This window comes from Mytilus californianus, unplaced genomic scaffold (assembly GCF_021869535.1).
Source record: "Mytilus californianus isolate M0D057914Y unplaced genomic scaffold, xbMytCali1.0.p SCAF_20, whole genome shotgun sequence".
NCBI lineage: Eukaryota > Metazoa > Mollusca > Bivalvia > Mytilida > Mytilidae > Mytilus > Mytilus californianus.
In genome coordinates, this window is record NW_026262669.1 from 11,473,363 (window position 1) to 11,491,917 (window position 18,555).

Here is an 18,555-nt window from a genome sequence, read left to right on the forward strand (position 1 = left end):
CTGCGGAGCTTGGTTCATTTGACCTTGACCTCATTTTCATGGATCATTGATGATGTTAAGTTTATGTGATACTTGTAGTTTAACTTTTTTTTAGCTTGATTGGTTCAAAGGGCAATGTGAGCTTTTGCCATCACTTTGCATCTGTGGTCATCGTTCGTCGTCGTCATCGTAAACTTTTTCAAAGATCTTTTCCTCATAATCTTGTGAACCTATTTCAACCTAACTTATGGTGAATGCATGATGCTTATCATGTATAAAGATTGTGTTTTTTTATTCTGGTCAGTCAAAAAACATGTCCATCATAGCTTGAAATAGAACACATGAATAAAATGCAGTATTTGGCTGATATCTCAATAACGAAAACAGTGAGAGAAAAACTGATGGCATTCAAAATTATTACTATGTCAATTGCTATAAGTCGGGAAATTCTTAAACAAATTGGACAATCAATATTTGGAGTTATTGACCCTGAAATTATATTTTGTATGAAATTTCTGTTTTTGGTTGTCATTTTGAAAACTATTACACAACGAGTGCAACAGGTGATGCTGGATCTGCTTGCCCTTCCGAAGCACCTGAGATCATCCCCATCCCCAGGCTGGGTTCGTGTTTCTCAGTCTAGTTTGCTGTGTTGAGTTTTGTGTACTGAAATTTGTCTGTTGGTCTTTTTCTTTTTAAGCCATCGGTTTATTTATTCGACTTATGAGTTTGAATGTCCCTTTGGTATCCTTTGCCTCTCTTTTTACAGATATAGAGAACTTTTAAACAGGAAAAAATTTCAACAAAGAAGATCTATCTATAACTATAAGAAAGGAATTCGGTAATTGTTCCCTTATAGGAGTTATCGCCCTTGAAATTCTATTTTCATTCAACTTTTAAGCTTTTTTCAGAAACTATGATAGATAGACAGAAACTTTGTACATCAAAAGTGTTCAACAAAGTAAGACCTACAAATAAGTCAAGATGACTGAAATTATCAATTGATCCCTGATAGGAGTGACTGCCCTTGAAAGATCATTTTTACCATTGTTTTTTACTTTTTGGAAGAAACTATGATAGATAGAGAAAATCTTTAAACAGCAAAAGCTTTTAAGCAAAGTAAGACCTGCAAATAAATCAAACATGATCGAAAAGGTCAATGACTTCCTTTCAAGAGTTGTAGACCTTGAAAGCTAATTTTTTGCCTTTTTTGTTTGTTTAGTTTTCCACAGAAACTATGATAGATAGTGAGAATCTTTTAAAGGCATGTTTAAAAACGCATTAATATACATTAAACGGCAAAGTAATCATTGGTTCAAGATCTACACCAAAAAATTCCAGGTGAGAAATTCAGGCTCTTATTAGGAGCCTCTTGTTAAGACATATATCAATCATGGTCAGTAAAACAGGCAAGACTTTTTAGCGTGTGCACTCTTGCCTAAATGATAAAACAGACACAACAATAAATGTCATAATACTAGTATGTGGCATGTACGGTTTATTATATATAATAGACTTTATTATCGGTTAAGTCTCGTCTTCCAACAGCGGGTATTTCTTCTGAAAAAGTATTCATTACAGAGCGAATCCAGCCGAGGTAGGACTGAACACGTGTATAAACTCCTGGCTGGTATGCTGCTGCGCATGTGTATCCCCATGACGTAATACCAACCAAACTCCACACTCCATTCTTTTTACACACCATAGGTCCTCCAGAATCGCCCTGTTATAAAACAAAACCAGAGTGACATGTCATAATTGTATTTTATTTTAAAATTGAATGCTTCTTTTAATTATTTTATATATGATGGTGTACAAGCGTTGACCAAAGCACATTTTGTCTAACGGAAATGGAAATAATTTTTTAGTTTTGGATGCCTCGTCCAATCAAAATTACGACAACTTGAAACTTCCATGTAATGTAATTACAAAACAATAACTGCAGTAGTAACTTCGATAATTTGCACAATAAAACAGGTAAACAGGCGCAGATTTTGATACGATTTTTTAATTTCACAAGATGGTATGTTGAATCTAAATTGAAAAAAGAAATGTGTCATCTAAAACTTTAATTAGTGTACGTCTGAACATAAACCACACGTGTCAACAAAAACTTTTCTGAGTGAAGGTCTGAACATAAGACACATATGTCTTCTAAAACTTGAACTAGTGTATGTCTGAACATAAGACACATGTGTCATCTACTGTAAACATATTTTATTAAAGAAATCGATATAATATATAGCTACAAGGGTAAAGACATAAATACGTAATATACAAGAGATTCAATAATTGGGATTAGGAAACAAGAGCAGTGCTCTTATATAAATCCGTCTCCCTGTGTCATCTAAAACTTGAACTAGTGTATGTCTGGACATAAGACACATGTGTCATCTAAAACTTGAACTAGTGTATGTCTGGACATAAACCACATGTGTCATCTATAAAACTTGAATGGTTGTACGTCTGAACATAAACCAAATGTGTCATCTATAAAACTTGAATGGTGGTACGTCTGAACATAAACCGCATGTGTCATCTACAAAACTTGAATGGTGGTACGTCTGAACATAAACCACATGTGTCATCAACAAAACTTGAATGGTGGTATGTCTGAACATAAACCACACGTGTCATCTACAAAACTTGAATGGTGGTACGTCTGAACATAAACCACATGTGTCATCAACAAAACTAGAATGGTGGTACGTCTGAACATAAACCACATGTGTCATCTACAAAACTTGAACGGTTGTACGTCTGAACATGAACCACATGTGTCATCTACAAAACTTGAATGGTGGTACGTCTGAACATAAACCACATGTGTCATCTACAAAACTTGAATGGTTGTACGTCTGAACATAAACCATTTGTGTTATCTTATTATTTAATGAGTGTACGTCTAAAAAAAATCAGATGTGTCATCTAAAACTTTAAAGAGTGTACATCTGAACAAAAACCACATATGTCATCAAAAACTTTAAAGACTGTACGTCTGAACAAAAACCACATGTGTCATCTAAAACTTTAAAGACTGTACATCTGAAAAAAACCACATGTGTCATCTAAAACTTTAAAGACTGTACATCTGAACAAAAACCACATGTGTCATCTAAAACTTTAAAGACTGTACATCTGAACAAAAACCACATGTGTCATATAAAACTTTAAAGACTGTACATCTGAACAAAAACCACATATTATGTCATCTAAAACTTTAAAGACTGTACATCTGAACAAAAACCACATGTGTCATCTAAAACTTTAAAGACTGTACATCTGAACAAAAACCACATATTATGTCATCTAAAACTTTAAAGACTGTACATCTGAACAAAAACCACATGTGTCATCTAAAACTTTCATAAGTGTATGTCTGAACATAAACCACATTTTCTAGACAGAGATTACTCTATCTATATATTACATTATGCATATTTGTTAACAGGTTAACTCCTAACTATCCTAACTTTTATTTTGGCATTGCACAAGTCATGTCTTCTTTGATTGTCCATGACGTTAAAACACTAAATCCCTGGAATGTGTTTTAGTTGATTTTAGTCTTTGACGCATGATTTTTTATTATTAATTGTTTTGGCTTTTAACTAGCTTTCAGTAACTGCGAGTACTCTAAAATCGTACTTTCGTGTTAATTTGTTAAATTGTTTAGTTATTCGTTCAGTGTATGTTCACTTGTTTTTGTTATTATGTCTTTTGATTGAGTTACGCCATTTCAATTGATATTTCATAGTGTGTCTTTCTATGTTGCGATGTTACACTATTGTTTTCGGTAGGGTGAAGGTTGGCGCCTTTTAAAACGTTTAAACCCGCTGCATTTGTTTGCACCTGTCCTAAGTCAGGAACCTGATGTTCAGTGGTTGTCATTTTTTGGGGCCCTTTATAGCTTGCTGTTCGGTGTGAGCCAATTAAGGCTCCGTGTTGAAGGCCGTACATTGGCCTATAATGGTTTACTTTTAAAAATTGTGACTTGGATGGAGAGTTGTCTCATTGGCACTCATACCACATCTTCTTATATCTATAAACCACATTTGTCTTTTAATGAATGTACGTTTGATCAAAAAGCACATGTGTCATCTACAGAGTTACGTTTAAACATAAATCACATGAGTCATCTTTTATGCGTGTACGTCTGAAAATAAACCACATGTGTCATCTAAAACTCTAATGAGTATACGTCTGAACAAAAAGACATGTGTTATCTGGAACTTTCATGAGTGTACGTCTGAACATAAACCACATGCGTCATCTAAAACTTTAATGGGTGTAGGTCTGATCATAATTAAGACACATGTTTCATCTAAAACTTGAATGAGTGTACGTCTGAACATAAACCACATGTGTCATCTAAATTTTAATGAGTGTACGTCTGAACATAGACCACATGTGTCATCTAATCTTTAATGAGTATACGTTTGAACATTACCATATGTGTCATCTAAAATTTAATGAATACACGTCTGAACACAAACCACATGCGTCATCTAAAACTAATTGAGTGTACGTCTGAATATATAGAATATATGTCATCGTAAACTCAAATGAGTGAATATCTGAACATAAACCACACTAGTCATCTAATATTTTAATGAGTGAACGTTTGAAGATAAACCACATGCGTCATCTTTAACTTCAATGAGTGTACCTTTGAACAAAAACACATGTGTCATCTAAAACTTGAATGAGTGATTATATGAACATAAATCATATGTGTCATCTAAACTTAAATGAGTGTACGTCTGAACATAAACTACATGTGTCATCTAATCTTTAATGAGTGTACGCCTGAACAAAAACCACATGTGCCATCTAAAATTTTAATGAGTGCATGTCTGAACATAAAGCACATGTGTCATCTAAAACTTTAATGAGTGTACGTCTTAACATAAACCACATGTGTCATTTACAATTAAAATGAGTGTAAATCTGAGTATATACCACATGTGTCATCTAAAACTTTAATGAATGCACATCTGAACACAAACCACATGCGTCATCTAAAACATGAATGAGTGTACGTCTGAACATAAAGATTATTTGTCATCTTGAACTCAAATGAGTGAACGTCTGAACATAAACCACATGTGCCATCTTAAACTTGAATGAGTGTACGTCTGAACAAAAACCACATGTGTCATCTAAAACTTGAAAGAGTGTGCGGCTGAACAAAAACCACATGTACCATCATAAACTTGAATGAATGTACCTCTTAACATAAACCATGAGTGGCATCTTAAACTTTAATGAGTGTTAGTCTGATCAAAAGCCAGATGTGCCATTTAAAACTCTAACGAGTGTACGTCTGAACATACACCAACCTAACAAATAATGTAAATACATTTAATTCTTTTTTTTTAAATATCTTGAAGTTATGTTGTTCATGTGGTCCGACGTTTATAGCATGCATGTACAATAGTCGAAAATATGTGGACTGGAGTTTTAGGATTTATATTAATAAACCGTTGTCCCAAATGTTACGTATATTCTTACATACATGCACTCTGAAACTTTTGAGAGAAAAAAAAACAAAACATGCATATGACACATGAAAAACACCCAGTTCTGCTTAACAAAATAATATCTAAATAAAATCAAGACCTTCTGTCCATGTCTCGTTCAAAGGGAGATGCCAATGCTCCATTCAATCTTAAATTCTGTATTAATGACCTTTATGTCAAATATTGCAATTGTGGGCCTTCAAATTTATTATTTACGAAAGCATGTGTCAGAACGACAAATGCCAATGATATGGAAAAATTCATTCATTTTAATAACATTCAGCAAATTGCTGATTTAAAAAAAAAAGCTTCGACATTGAACACTAATCCTGAGTAAATTGCTGATCTAAAACATCTTAACTGTTAATGTACCAGATTATTTCAACTTTTGAATATAACATCTTTAACTCTTTACGTTATATCTTTTATTTACCTGACAGGAATCTACACCGCCATGCTTTCTTCCTGCACAGACCTCTGTACCTGGTATCTGTCGATCCATTAAATAAGAACACACTTCATTGGACAATAATGGAACGTCTGCTTTGTATAAACCATGTGTACCATGACCACCTGAAAGGACAAATCTTATAGGACAATATTGGAACGTCTGCTTTATATAAGCCATGTGTAGCATGACCACCTTAAATGACAAATTCTATTGGACAATAAAACGTCAGCTTTATACAAACCATGTGTATCATGACCACCTAAAAGGACAAATCTTATAGGACAATATTGGAACGTCTGCTTTATATAAGCCATGTGTAGCATGACCACCTTAAATGACAAATCCTATTGGACAATAAAACGTCAGCTTTATACAAACCATGTGTATTATGACCATCTAAACGGACAAATTAAAACAACTAGATATCATTGAGATGGGAGCCATCTCTGTGGGCCCCGCTGTGAATATGTGTGGTAAAAAATTTGTATCTTTATCATTGGACATGGGGTTGTCAACTGAAACCGAATTTTATGACCTTGACCTTTGACCTAGGAAGTTGTACATACATTATGACACACCCTCTGGTGTTGGTTTATATACATGTCAAGTATAAACTTTGAAATCATAACGGTTCTCAAGATATCGAGTGGACACGATCTTTACATAGGACATGGGGTTGTCAATTAAAACCAAAGTTTTTGACCTTGACCTTTGACCTAGGAAGTTGTACACGTGTATACATTATGACACACCCTCTGGTGTTGGTTAATATACATGTCAAGTATACACTTTGAAATCATAACGGTTCTCTAGATATAGAGCGGACACAATTTGTTAAGGACGGACGAACGGACAGACGGACGGACTGACGGACGGACAGACTGATCACTATAGTGGTAAAAAAATTGTATCTTTATCATTGGACATGGGGTTGTCAACTGAAACCGAAGTTTATGACCTTGACCTTTGACCTACGAAGTTGTACATACATTATGACACACCCTCTGGTGTTGGTTAATATACATGTCAAGTATAAACTTTGAAATCATAACGGTTCTCAAGATATAGAGCGGACACAATTTGTTAAGGACGGACGGACGGACAGACTGATCACTATAGGGTTTCCGTCATTCGGCGGGGCCCTAATTAAAATAACGGTACGCCATTGGTTATATTTTCATTGTTCGTACCCGTATAAAAATAACGGTACGCCATTGGTTATAATTTCATTGTTCGTACCCGTATAAAAATAACGGTACGCCATTGGTTATAATTTCATTGTTCGTACCCGTATAAAAATAAAGGTACGCCATTGGTTTATATTTTCATTGTTTGTTCCCGTATAAAAATAACGGTACGCCATTGGTTATATTTTCATTGTTTATGAAGTTTTTAATCAATCAAAACGTTTTGGTTTACTTAATGATTAGTCTTACCGTTGTGATTTGCTCCCCATCCGGTGATTGTACATATCATATCCTCAAAACTTGTGGTGTTAGCTGGGAGACAAGCAGGACGCACATATTTGTTATATGCAGGGACAGCGTGACCTAGTTTTAATAATGCGATGTCATCTTTAAAACTTTGCATATCAAATCCACTGTGGATAAATAAAGTATCCACTTTCTCTAGGATTTCTGTTCCTTCAATGTATGCTCTGTCGTGTTCACCAACAACAACGGTGAAGGCATACGGATTTTTGTTTCTGTGAAAGGAACACAATATACAATCAGTGCTCAGTATAACTTTGAACCAGTAGAAAAGATCAAGTTTAATCCAACAGAAATGTCTTTCATTATGTGAATCTTTGCATCACTATAACAATTATAGCTATTACAGCCATATTTTCCGAAACCTCTGCAGGAAGGAATTTTTGTAAACAGGCAATTTGATTTTTGTTCAAGACATCCGGAATTATTATGATATAAAGTCATTTATTGATCATCGTTGATGATTTGCATGTTACTTGGCAGGAACATATTTGAGACATTGATTATCATTGTTGATTCGCGTCTTACGTGGCAGGAGTGTAATTGTGATATTGACCAGCATTGTTGATTTGCGTCTTACGTGGCAGGAGCTTAATTGACATAGAATATAATTGTTGATTCCCGTCTTGTGTAGCAGGAGCATAATTGTGACATGGATTATCATTGTTGTTTCGCGTGTTACATGGCATGAGTATAATTGTGACATAGATTATCATTGTTGGTTCGCGTCTTACGTGGCAGGAGTATAATTGTGACATTAATTAGCATTGTTGATTCGCGTCTTAGTGACAGGAGTATAATTGTGACATAGATTATCATTGTTGATTCGCGTCTAACATGACAAGAGCATAATATTGACATTAGTTGTCATTGTTGTTTCGTGTGTGTGTTATGTGGCAGAGCTAAATTGTGACATAGATTATCATTGTTGATTCGCGTCTAATGTGACAAGAGCATAATATTGACATTAGTTGTCATTGTTGATTCGTGTGTGTGTGTGTGTGTGTTACATGGCAGGAGCATAATTGTGACATAGATTATCATTGTTGATTCGCGTGTTACGTGGCAGGAGCATAATTGTGACATTGATTATCAATCTTGATTTGTGTACTACATGGCAGGAAGATAATTGTTACATAGATTATCATTGTTGATTCGCGTTTTACGTGGCAGGAGTATAATTGTGACATAGATTATCATTGTTTATTCGCTTTTACGTGGCAGAAGCATAATTGTTAAATAGATCATCATTGTTGATTCGAGTCTTACGTTGCGGGAGCTTAATTTCGACATTGAATAGCATTGTTGATTCGCATGCTACGTGGCAGGAGTATAATTGTGACATAGATTATCATTGTTGATTGTGTTTTACATGACAGGAGTATAATTATGACATCGATATTATCATTGTTGATTCGCGTCGTACGTGGCAGAAGCTTAATTGTAACATTGGTTATCCTTGTTGATTCGCGGGTTTATCCTACTAAACACTAAACTAGTGAATAGATTTCAATTAAACTTTTGCAGATTCGTCGTGACATAATGTCATCGTGCGTAAACGGAGCGGTGGTATAACTTTACAAGCTCTGCTCACAGTACAGTACTATATTAAATGTAAATAAATATATCGTTATCTTACTCCTTAAAACAATGAGCAGCCGTCAGGACCCATTGACTGTCAATTAATGTTCCTCCACAAATATGGTAGTCATTTAAACGTAATGAAACCTGAAAAAATACGTACTTACAATTAAGTGCATGTAGAAACTATATCAGATCCGGTAAAATCGCAAACACACAGTAATGTTTAACAAGATACCAACATTAATTTTAGGCACAAAAAGGGCATTTGGACATTTTATTTCGCTTAATTCATTGTTGTTTGAAGCCATTATTGGAGTCCCCTAAGCAATAGTTAAATAATTAAATACGACACCAAAAACAATTATTTTTAAGATCGTATAATGACACCAAAACAATTATCAATGCTATTATCTAACGACACCACTAATCATCAAGGGAGACGTCTGACGAAACCAAAATCAATTATTAATGAGATCGTCTTACGATATCAAACCAATTATCGATGATATCGTCTAAAGACATCAAACTAATTATCAATGAGATCGTCTAACGACACCTAACTAGTTATGAATGATATTGTCTTTCGAAACTAAACCAATTAATTATCAATGAAATCGTCTAATTAAAGACACCAAATCACTTATCAACGAGATCGTCTAACGACAACAAATTAATCATCAATGATATTGTCTAACGACACCAAACTTATCATCAATGATATCGTCTACGACACCAAACCAATTATCAATGAGATCGTCTAACGACAACAAACCACTTATCAATGATATCGACTAACGACACTAAAATTATCATCAAGAATATCGTCTACGACACCAAACCACTTATCAATGCGATCGTCTCACGACATCAAACCAAATATCAATTATATCGTCTAACGACACCAAACTTATCACCAATGATATGGTCTACGACAACAAACCAATTATCAATGAGATCGTCTAATGACATCAAACTAATTACCAAAGAGATCACTATGAATGATATTGTCTATCGAAACCAAACCAATTATCAATGAGATCGTCTAACGACACCAAATCAATAGATAGTGAGAATGTCTTAAAACAAAAAAACAATTATCAATGAGATCGTCTAACGACACCAAACTGATTATCAATGAGATCGTCTAACGACACCAAACTGATTATCACTGAGATCGTCTAACGACACTAAACCAGTTATCAATGAGATCGCCTAGTTTGATTGCTGTGTTTTACGTTTAGCATTTCATAAGGCAATATGTGTAACGGTATTCGTAATAAAAGAGAGGCGGAAGATACCAAAGGGATATTCAAACTCGTAAGTCGAATACGAACGACCAACGCCATCCAAAAAAGCGACGAGAAGACAAGCAACAGTCTTCAAAAAACAACAAAAATAGCTTGAGACTGAGTAACACGAACCTCACAAAAATCCGAGGTTATCATAAGGTATTCAAAAGGGTAAGCAGATCATTTAAGACGTGTCATTCGTCGCGTTGTTCATGTAGCCAAGTAATCATTCGGAGATCAGTCTGATTCGGTGATGCCACGTTCAAAGAAAAAAGAACGGAATTGTGGTAACGACAAGTTGGAACAATACTATATCTATCGTTATCTGTGAAACATATATCCCATAACGGTCAATCAACTCGTGATAGAATGGGTATTTTTTTAAGGGATGCACTTTACCACTTGGAAAATAGCTTGCTTTATTGCTTCCTTGTAAGCAGCAACCCTCTATAACGAAAATCAAGATAGGAAACGCACGCTTTGGGATATCACATCAACTGGAAGAAATATACTGCCTATGCAGGCGCTGGTGAAATGTTGCTACATAGAAATAAAAAGTTAACAATTGAAATACCGAAATCCTCTCTTTATGAGATACAATGAATAAGCGTTGATTCTTGAAAAAGAAACCATGAGCCCGGAGGGTGTATGGTTTGTTTTTCATGAATCAACGCTTATCCATTGTATCTATAACTTAAACTATTGTGTTGATGTCTTTTCAAAATTGAAGCCTTTTCTTAATTAGAAGGTATGTAAGTGAGTATAAATAACGATGCATTAATATATATCAAAGTTAACAATTGATTGGGTAGAGAATTACAAAAATAACATAACACGTCTATCTTTAAAAGAGGAGACGAAAGATACCAGAGGGACAGTCAAACTCATAGATCGAAAACAAACTGACAACGCCATGGCCAAAAATAAAAAGACAAACAGACAAATAATAGTACAGATGACACAACATAGAAAACTAAAGACTAAGCAACACGAACCCCACCAAAAACTGGGGGTGATCTCAGGTGCTTCGGAAGGATAAGCAGATCCCTATTCAAATTATTATGCATCGGGAATATTATCCGTAATTTACGTGTTTTCGTTGTACCGATCTGTATTCATATGTTCATATATATATATAAAATAGACCTCTAAATTGTAACCCATAGGTAGCCGAGAGGTTTCGTCGATGTGTTGATGTCAGTCACACATAACGGATTTCAAGGAGGGGTTCGATTCCCAGTGAAGGCATATAAAAATTACAAAATTTAAAGGTAAGGTTAAATTAATTCCATTAGTGAACAGAAATCAGTAAATAAGCCAATTCAAACTTAATGAAATTAGGCACACAAAGGAAACAATTTAATATGATTTGGTGAGTCCATTTCAGCCAGAGATTTAGGTAGCGTTGATTCTAGAAAAAGAGTCCACGGTGAATGAATAGGATGACGTCACGGCATTGGTTTAATTTGTCGTAAAGTTTGTTCTCAACCGACCCTCATTCCTCAATATCTAGATTTAAATCGATATGTAGGGATAAATGCGTTCAACATAAACATCAAACTTTGCATTTTCTAGTGAGAGGACATACTATTCAGAGCCACTGTCACTAAACTTTGCATTTTCAAGTGAGAGGAAATAATATTCAGAGAGCTTTGACCAGACAACTTTTTATTTTCTTGTGAGAAGGACATAAAAATCAGAGAGCTTAGACCACTAAACTTTGCATTTTCTAGAGAGAGGACATAATATTAAGAGAGATTTGACCACTTAATATTATGTCTTTTCAAGTGAAAGGACATAATATTCAGAGAGATTCGACCACTAAACTTTGCATTTTCAAGTGAGAGGACATACTATTCAGAGAGCTTTGACCACTAAACATTGTATTTTCTAATAAAAGGACATACTTTTCAGAGAGCTTTGACCACTAAACTTTGCATTTTCTAGTGAGAAGACATAATATTAAGAGAGCTTTAACCACTAAACTTTGTATTTTCGAGTGAGAGTACATTATATTAAGCGAGCTTTGACCACTAAACTTTGCATTTTGAAGTGAAAGGACATAATATTAAGAGAGCTTTGACCACTAAACTGTGCATTTTCAAGTGAGGGATATAATATTCAGACAGCTTTGACCACTAAACTTTGCATTTTCAAGTGAAAGGACATAATATTTAGAGAGCTTTAACCATTAAACTTCATTTCCTAGTTGAAGGATATTATATTTGGAGTGCTTTAACCATTAAATTTCATATTCTAGTGACAGGACATACTATTCAGAGAGTTTGACATTTAGTCTATGTTAATTACCTGCCAGGGAAATTCTCCAAGAGCAGCAACAGTTCCCCCTACGATCTTTGTACTAGTTTTTTGAACAGGCGTACTTATACCACACTGTCCTGAAATAATATGTATCTACAGTGCGTGATATCAGCACGACGTCAATACTCAATAAATGGCATCCTTGGCCAAGTATTCAAACAATGTCTCGGTACTGGTCGAATGGTACTGTCCGTTTATCACTCATTCGATGCATCTATACTGATTAAGTGGTATAGGCATGCGTATATAACTGTCGGTACTTTGGTATGCAATCTGTGTTTCAACATTGCTTGGTAGTATCGTCTGGATAATTTTAGTCAATGCTTCAACACCGGTTTAGCGGTATCGTTTGACTAATTATTAGTACATTTCACAATTATAAACTTGAAATCATCCTCCCGTCCTAACATCATGCATATGGTCCAAGGAATGCTTATTTTAGTTAGAAGGGTTAGCGGTTTTTGTACTAGTATTTAGTTTGGTACTATTATAGGTTGGGAATCAATTCATTTGGACAATCGGTCCCCGTGGGTACCATTCGACAAGTAGACATTGGGTACTGCCCGTACTGGTATTTACATGTGTTATGTTTTAATCAGCTTGAAAAATAATAAGTGATCGTACTTAAAGAAGTTGAAACCAATTAAGACGGAATGGCCGTACACCATTTTGGCTGTCCTATTTATCCACTTTAAGTTGTTGTGCATCCCAAAGTTCTATCTGGCGTTTGGTCTAAATCATACCCTGATTAAAGATATTCAAAATACAAATTTCCACACGGATCATGAACACTTATTTGCTTTAGGTTGCTTTGTTGTGCTTTTGTCCCTTTTCTGTTTTTCTAAAAATGTATGGACCTCGTACAAAGAAACAGTGAGAATCAATATACGTAAAATAGTAAAAAACAAAGTGAATGAGTTCTATATATAATTATATAGAATGCGACCACCTGGCACCAATCGTGGCATTCCACTTACCTGGTAACAATAGAGGAGCTGTAGTTATTTGTGGCAGGGATACAGCATATATTTCCTGGAATGCACATTTAACTTACCTGGTAACAATGGAGGAGCTGTAGTCTTTGTTGCAGGGATACAGCATATTTCTTGGAATGCACATCCACTACGTGAGAAGTAGGAACCAGATAAACAATGATTGAAATACATGTTTACACACGTACCTCCCCATCTTGAATGGCAAACTGTAAATTGTTTAATGTGAAAATAAGACTTTACACGAGACATTGAAGCTATTTTTCTGATGCTTGTAGTTTAAAGTTTTGGTTGGCTTGCTTGCTTTGTTCGTATAAATGGTTGCTCAAGCATTGTTATTCAGGTTGACATTTGCATTAAACTACATGCATTGGGACAATTGCTCTAAAACAATAAAAAGCAAATGAAACAACTCACGATCATAGCATGGTCTTATATTAGGGGTTATTTTAAAATAATAATTTTGTAATACAGATATTGTATTATTCCACAACGGAGTAATTAATTTTACAAATAAATAGGTGCTTTAGCATCGAATTAGTAATGAATTTTTTTCAGGTGAACAATTTCTTTAATTCACGTTTTTTTTTAACTTTAATTGTCCTGTTTAAGCCATACTTCTATATATAATCATGTTATCTGTTGGAGGAGTGTCTGGTAATATCTATCATGTTACACTATTCGTCTAAGAACAAGTCATTGACTGAGGATTCCACTCATAAAGATATACATAGATCAACAAGTATGTTGTAGTTTACTTAGTTTCAACTATAAATTAGTAAGGATACAACAAGTAATATAAAATCTTACCGTCGTCTGCTAGGGTCGAAACTAATAATAACAATAACGAAACAGCACTTAATGTAGCCATGTTCAGACGGTTCTGTCTTATCAGTCAAAGGTGGGCGACGTCACGTGAAGGAGAGATCAGACAGTTCAAATTCATGACATTGGACTTAACACTATTTCGCCATTACATTTGCCAGCTAATTTCAAGAACTAAATTTTGTGAACATTTTTGTATATTTACTGGCTAAAGTGTGTTTGTACAAATCTAATCAAAAGTAATATTTTATATCAATGATGAAAATGAAATAAAATAAAACTAATTTCATAACTAAAGCGGGCGTGGATTCAGACGGGGCGCACCACTAAAGAGTCTGTGTCGCTCACCTAGGTCTATGTACATCTTGAACAATGGACTATCCAACATTGTGGACTAGAATAGAGGCAGGACATAAATATCTTTGTGTTTTTGCATTGCAGATATCTTTTTCCGTGTAGTTTCTGTCGATCTTTAATTTTCCCCATAGCATGTTGCGCTCACCTGCATCTTCAATGATGGCCTCTTTTTATCAAAAAAAAGGGGAATAACTCTATTAACAGTTAACTGACAATTTCAGTAATGTTGACGTATTTGATCTAATCCAGCTGATATTTTTTTTTCCTTTTAAAAGTTTCTATTTATCTATTATAGTTTTCAAGATAATAGGCAAAAAATGCAAAGAAAAGGTAAAACTTATCATTAAAGGACAATACTCCAATAACTAGTGGACTAAAGACTTCGGCTTATGGCTTATTTGAAGATCTTGCCTTGCTGATCATTTGTGCTGTTTAAAGTTTCTATATATTTATTATAGTTTTCAATATAATAGGCAAAAATGCAACAAAAAAGGGTATTAACTTCAATAAAAAGTCGACTAACGATTTCCGACATGTTGACTTATTTGCTGATTTTTACTATAAAAGATTCTATCTATCTATTATAGTTTTCAAGACAATAGGCAAAATTGCAAAAGGAGCAAAAATTACCAGCAAGATATATCAGCATTAACAAAATTGTTAATTCGTTTCCTCTAAGGTGACATCATCGAATGATACTTATCATTTGTACTTGCATGAGTAGCACAACAGGTGCTACATGTGGTGCAGGAAATTCTTACCCTTCTGGGGCATTTGGGCTGACCCCAGTTTTTTGTTGGGTTCGTGTTGCTCAGTCATATAGTTTTCTATCTAGTGTTTTGTGGTCTTGTTCGTCTTGTTCGTCATATTTTACGATGACATTGGCAGTAATTCTTCAACTAAATGTGTTTTGAATGTCCCTTTGGTATATTCCACTTTTTTCTTCCTTCTATGAGCTATGGTTGGATTTTGTATTGTTGAAACCATTGATTTGATGAATAATGATCAATGATACAATTTACAAGGCTTATAGTTCTAGTTCACCAGTTGGCATTTCATCTATGCAAGATACAAAATAGTGTTCAATGAATTACGATGTGATCAGCCTGGTTGTTATCCAGATTCTGATTTGATAAGCCTGATTGTTATTCTGATTCTGATTTGATAAGCCTGTTTGTTATCCTAATTCTGATTTGATAAGCCTGGTTATTATCCTGATTCTGATTTGATAAGCCTGTTTGTTATCCTAATTCTGAGTTGATTAGCCTAGTTGTTATCCACATTCTGATTTGATAAGCCAGATTGTTATCCGTATTCTGATTAATATCCCTGATTGTTATCCTGATTCTGATTTGATAAGCCTGATTGTTATCCGGATTCTGATTTGATAAGCCTGATTGTTATCCTGATTCTGATTTGATAAGCCTGATTGTTATCCTGATTCTGATTTGAGCAGACTGGTTGTTATACTGATTCTGATTTGATAAGCCTGTTTGTTATTCCCATTCTGATTTGATAAGCCTGTTTGTTATCCTGATTCTGATTTGGTCAGCCTAATTGTTATCCCCATTCTGATTTGATCAGCCTAATTGTTATCCCCATTCTGATTTGATCAGTCTAATTGTTATCCCCATTCTGATTTGAGCAGCCTGGTTGTTATCCTTATTCTGATTTGATAAGCCTGATTGTTATCTGGATTCTGATTTGATAAGCCTGGTTGTTATCCGGATTATGATTTGATAATTTAGTAAATTGCTTCGCCGGGCGCAGCTGGATACGACCGCAGAGGTCCAACCCTTAACAGTTGGGGCAAAAATGGACACAATATTTGCGCTTGATACAGGTTTGAATTTGGATTGTAATTAAATATTTGACACATAAAAGGTTTCTGACACAGAATAACTGTAGTAAAAAAACTCAGAATTGGTTATATGATTTGAATTTATATTCAATTTTTTGCTTTTGTGCAATACACTGTGCCTGTGCGAATTGACCCACCCCCGAAAAAAAATCAATAAAAATTAACCCATTTGTTTTTGCTTTTGTGCAATACACTATGCTGTTGCATATTGAACACCCCCCCTTTTTTTGTGAAGAAATTTTGTTTAATTTCTGAAATCTGAAATGAGAAAAAATCCCCCCCCCCTTTTTCCAAACAAAAAATTCTTTCCCTCAAGATATGGTCATAATCTCAATTCAAATTACCAATGGAGTTTGCAACCATAATTACCCATTTAAATACATCATAAAAGTCTTAAATGGATATTTTAAAAGCAGTGTAAGGGAGGTAATCCAACATTGTACAACATTGTACAATTTTGTTTTGTTTTTGGATTTCCTCCCTTATACTGCTTTTAAATTGTCCATTAACCAGGAAACCCTTGTTTTTCACCCTTTTTTGCCCCTAATTCCTAAACGATTTGAGACATACCCCCCAAAGCCAATCCTAACCATCCCTTTGTGGTATGGAAACTTGTGGTATAATTTCAGAGAGATCCATATACTTAAACACAAGTTATTGTCTGGAAGTTACAAAAATGCTTATTTTTGGTACCTTTTGACCCTTAATTCCTTAACTGTTGGTACCATAACCCCCAAAATCAATCCTGACCTTCCTTTTGTGGTATTAAACCTTATGGTAAAATTTCATAGAGATCCATTTACTTAAACTAAAGTTATTGTGCGAAAACCAATGTGTCTTCGGACGATGACGACGACGACGCCGCCAACGTCATACCAATATACGACCGCAAAATATTTTTGCGGTCGTATAAAAATATGATGTGGTATGATTGTCAATGAGGCGCCTGGTTGTTATTTGATTTTGATTTGGTTTGATGCTGAGAGTATAGCATGGCAATACATAGTCCCCGACCGGTTAAATATTCATTGTTCTGGAACAAAATGCTAACTTGATCCATAACTTGTCATGTTGTAAACTATATAACAAATATTAAATCAATATCTTCAAGCATGATGAAAAAAATTGTGGAAAACTGATTATTTGCTTGAATTATCTAAGTCTGAGGACTATAACTCTGCAAAATAATAATCCGAAACAAACAAAATTCAAAATTGATCTGTAACTTGTCATGGTTAAACTATATACCAAATATCAAATCAATATCTTCAAGCATGTCGCCAAAAAAATGTGGAAAACTGATTACTTGCGTGATTTTTCAAAGTCCAAGGACCATAACTCTGCACAAAATCATCAGTCCGGAATAAATTTAATCTTGATCTTTAACTGGTCATGATAAATCTATATACCAAATCAATATCTTCAAATAAAAAAAAAAAATCAATATTTTCAAGCACGAAGAAAAAAAGTATGAAAAACTGATTTGCTGGACTGAAATAAAGACAGACAGACAGATGGACAGAGTGCAAACCTAAAAGTCCCCTTTGATTTCGTTGGTGGGGACTAATAAGCCTGGTTGATATCTGATTATGATTTGATCAGCCTGTTTGTTATACTAATTCTGATTTAACAAGCATTCTGAGAGTATTTCATGGCAATACATACTCCCCTACCGGTTAAACAAGCATTCTGAGAGTATTTCATGGCAATACATAGTCCCCTACCGGTTAAAAATTCATTGTACTGTAACAAATTGCTAACTTAATCTATAACTTGTCATGTTGTAAACTATATTACAAATATCAAACCAATATCTTTAAGCAAGACGAAACACAGTGTGGAAAACTGATTATCTGCTTGAATTTGAGTCCAAGGAACATTACTCT

At 34.6% G+C, this 18,555-nt stretch overlaps 1 protein-coding gene across 1 annotated transcript; it reads right to left on the bottom strand.

Moving 5' to 3' along the window:
- Nucleotides 1–1,478: 1,478 nt before the first annotated feature.
- LOC127731834 (serine protease 30-like) lies at nt 1,479–15,582 on the bottom strand. Its single transcript, XM_052240675.1, has 7 exons — nt 15,570–15,582; nt 13,689–13,835; nt 12,623–12,711; nt 9,079–9,167; nt 7,386–7,654; nt 5,932–6,071; nt 1,479–1,702 (listed from the first exon to the last, which is right to left on the bottom strand). The coding sequence occupies exons 1-7, from the start codon at nt 15,580–15,582 to the stop codon at nt 1,481–1,483; spliced, it is 969 nt and encodes a 322-aa protein (XP_052096635.1). The 3' UTR covers nt 1,479–1,480.
- Between the last annotated feature and the right edge of the window lie 2,973 nt (nt 15,583–18,555).

Coding starts and splice junctions, on each gene's coding strand:
- LOC127731834 (XM_052240675.1), bottom strand. Junction 12,712..13,688: donor AGCTCCTCCATTGTTACCAG/GTAAGTTAAATG, acceptor ATATTATTTCAG/GACAGTGTGGTATAAGTACG. Junction 7,655..9,078: donor GCTGCTCATTGTTTTAAGGA/GTAAGATAACGA, acceptor TTCCTTTCACAG/AAACAAAAATCCGTATGCCT.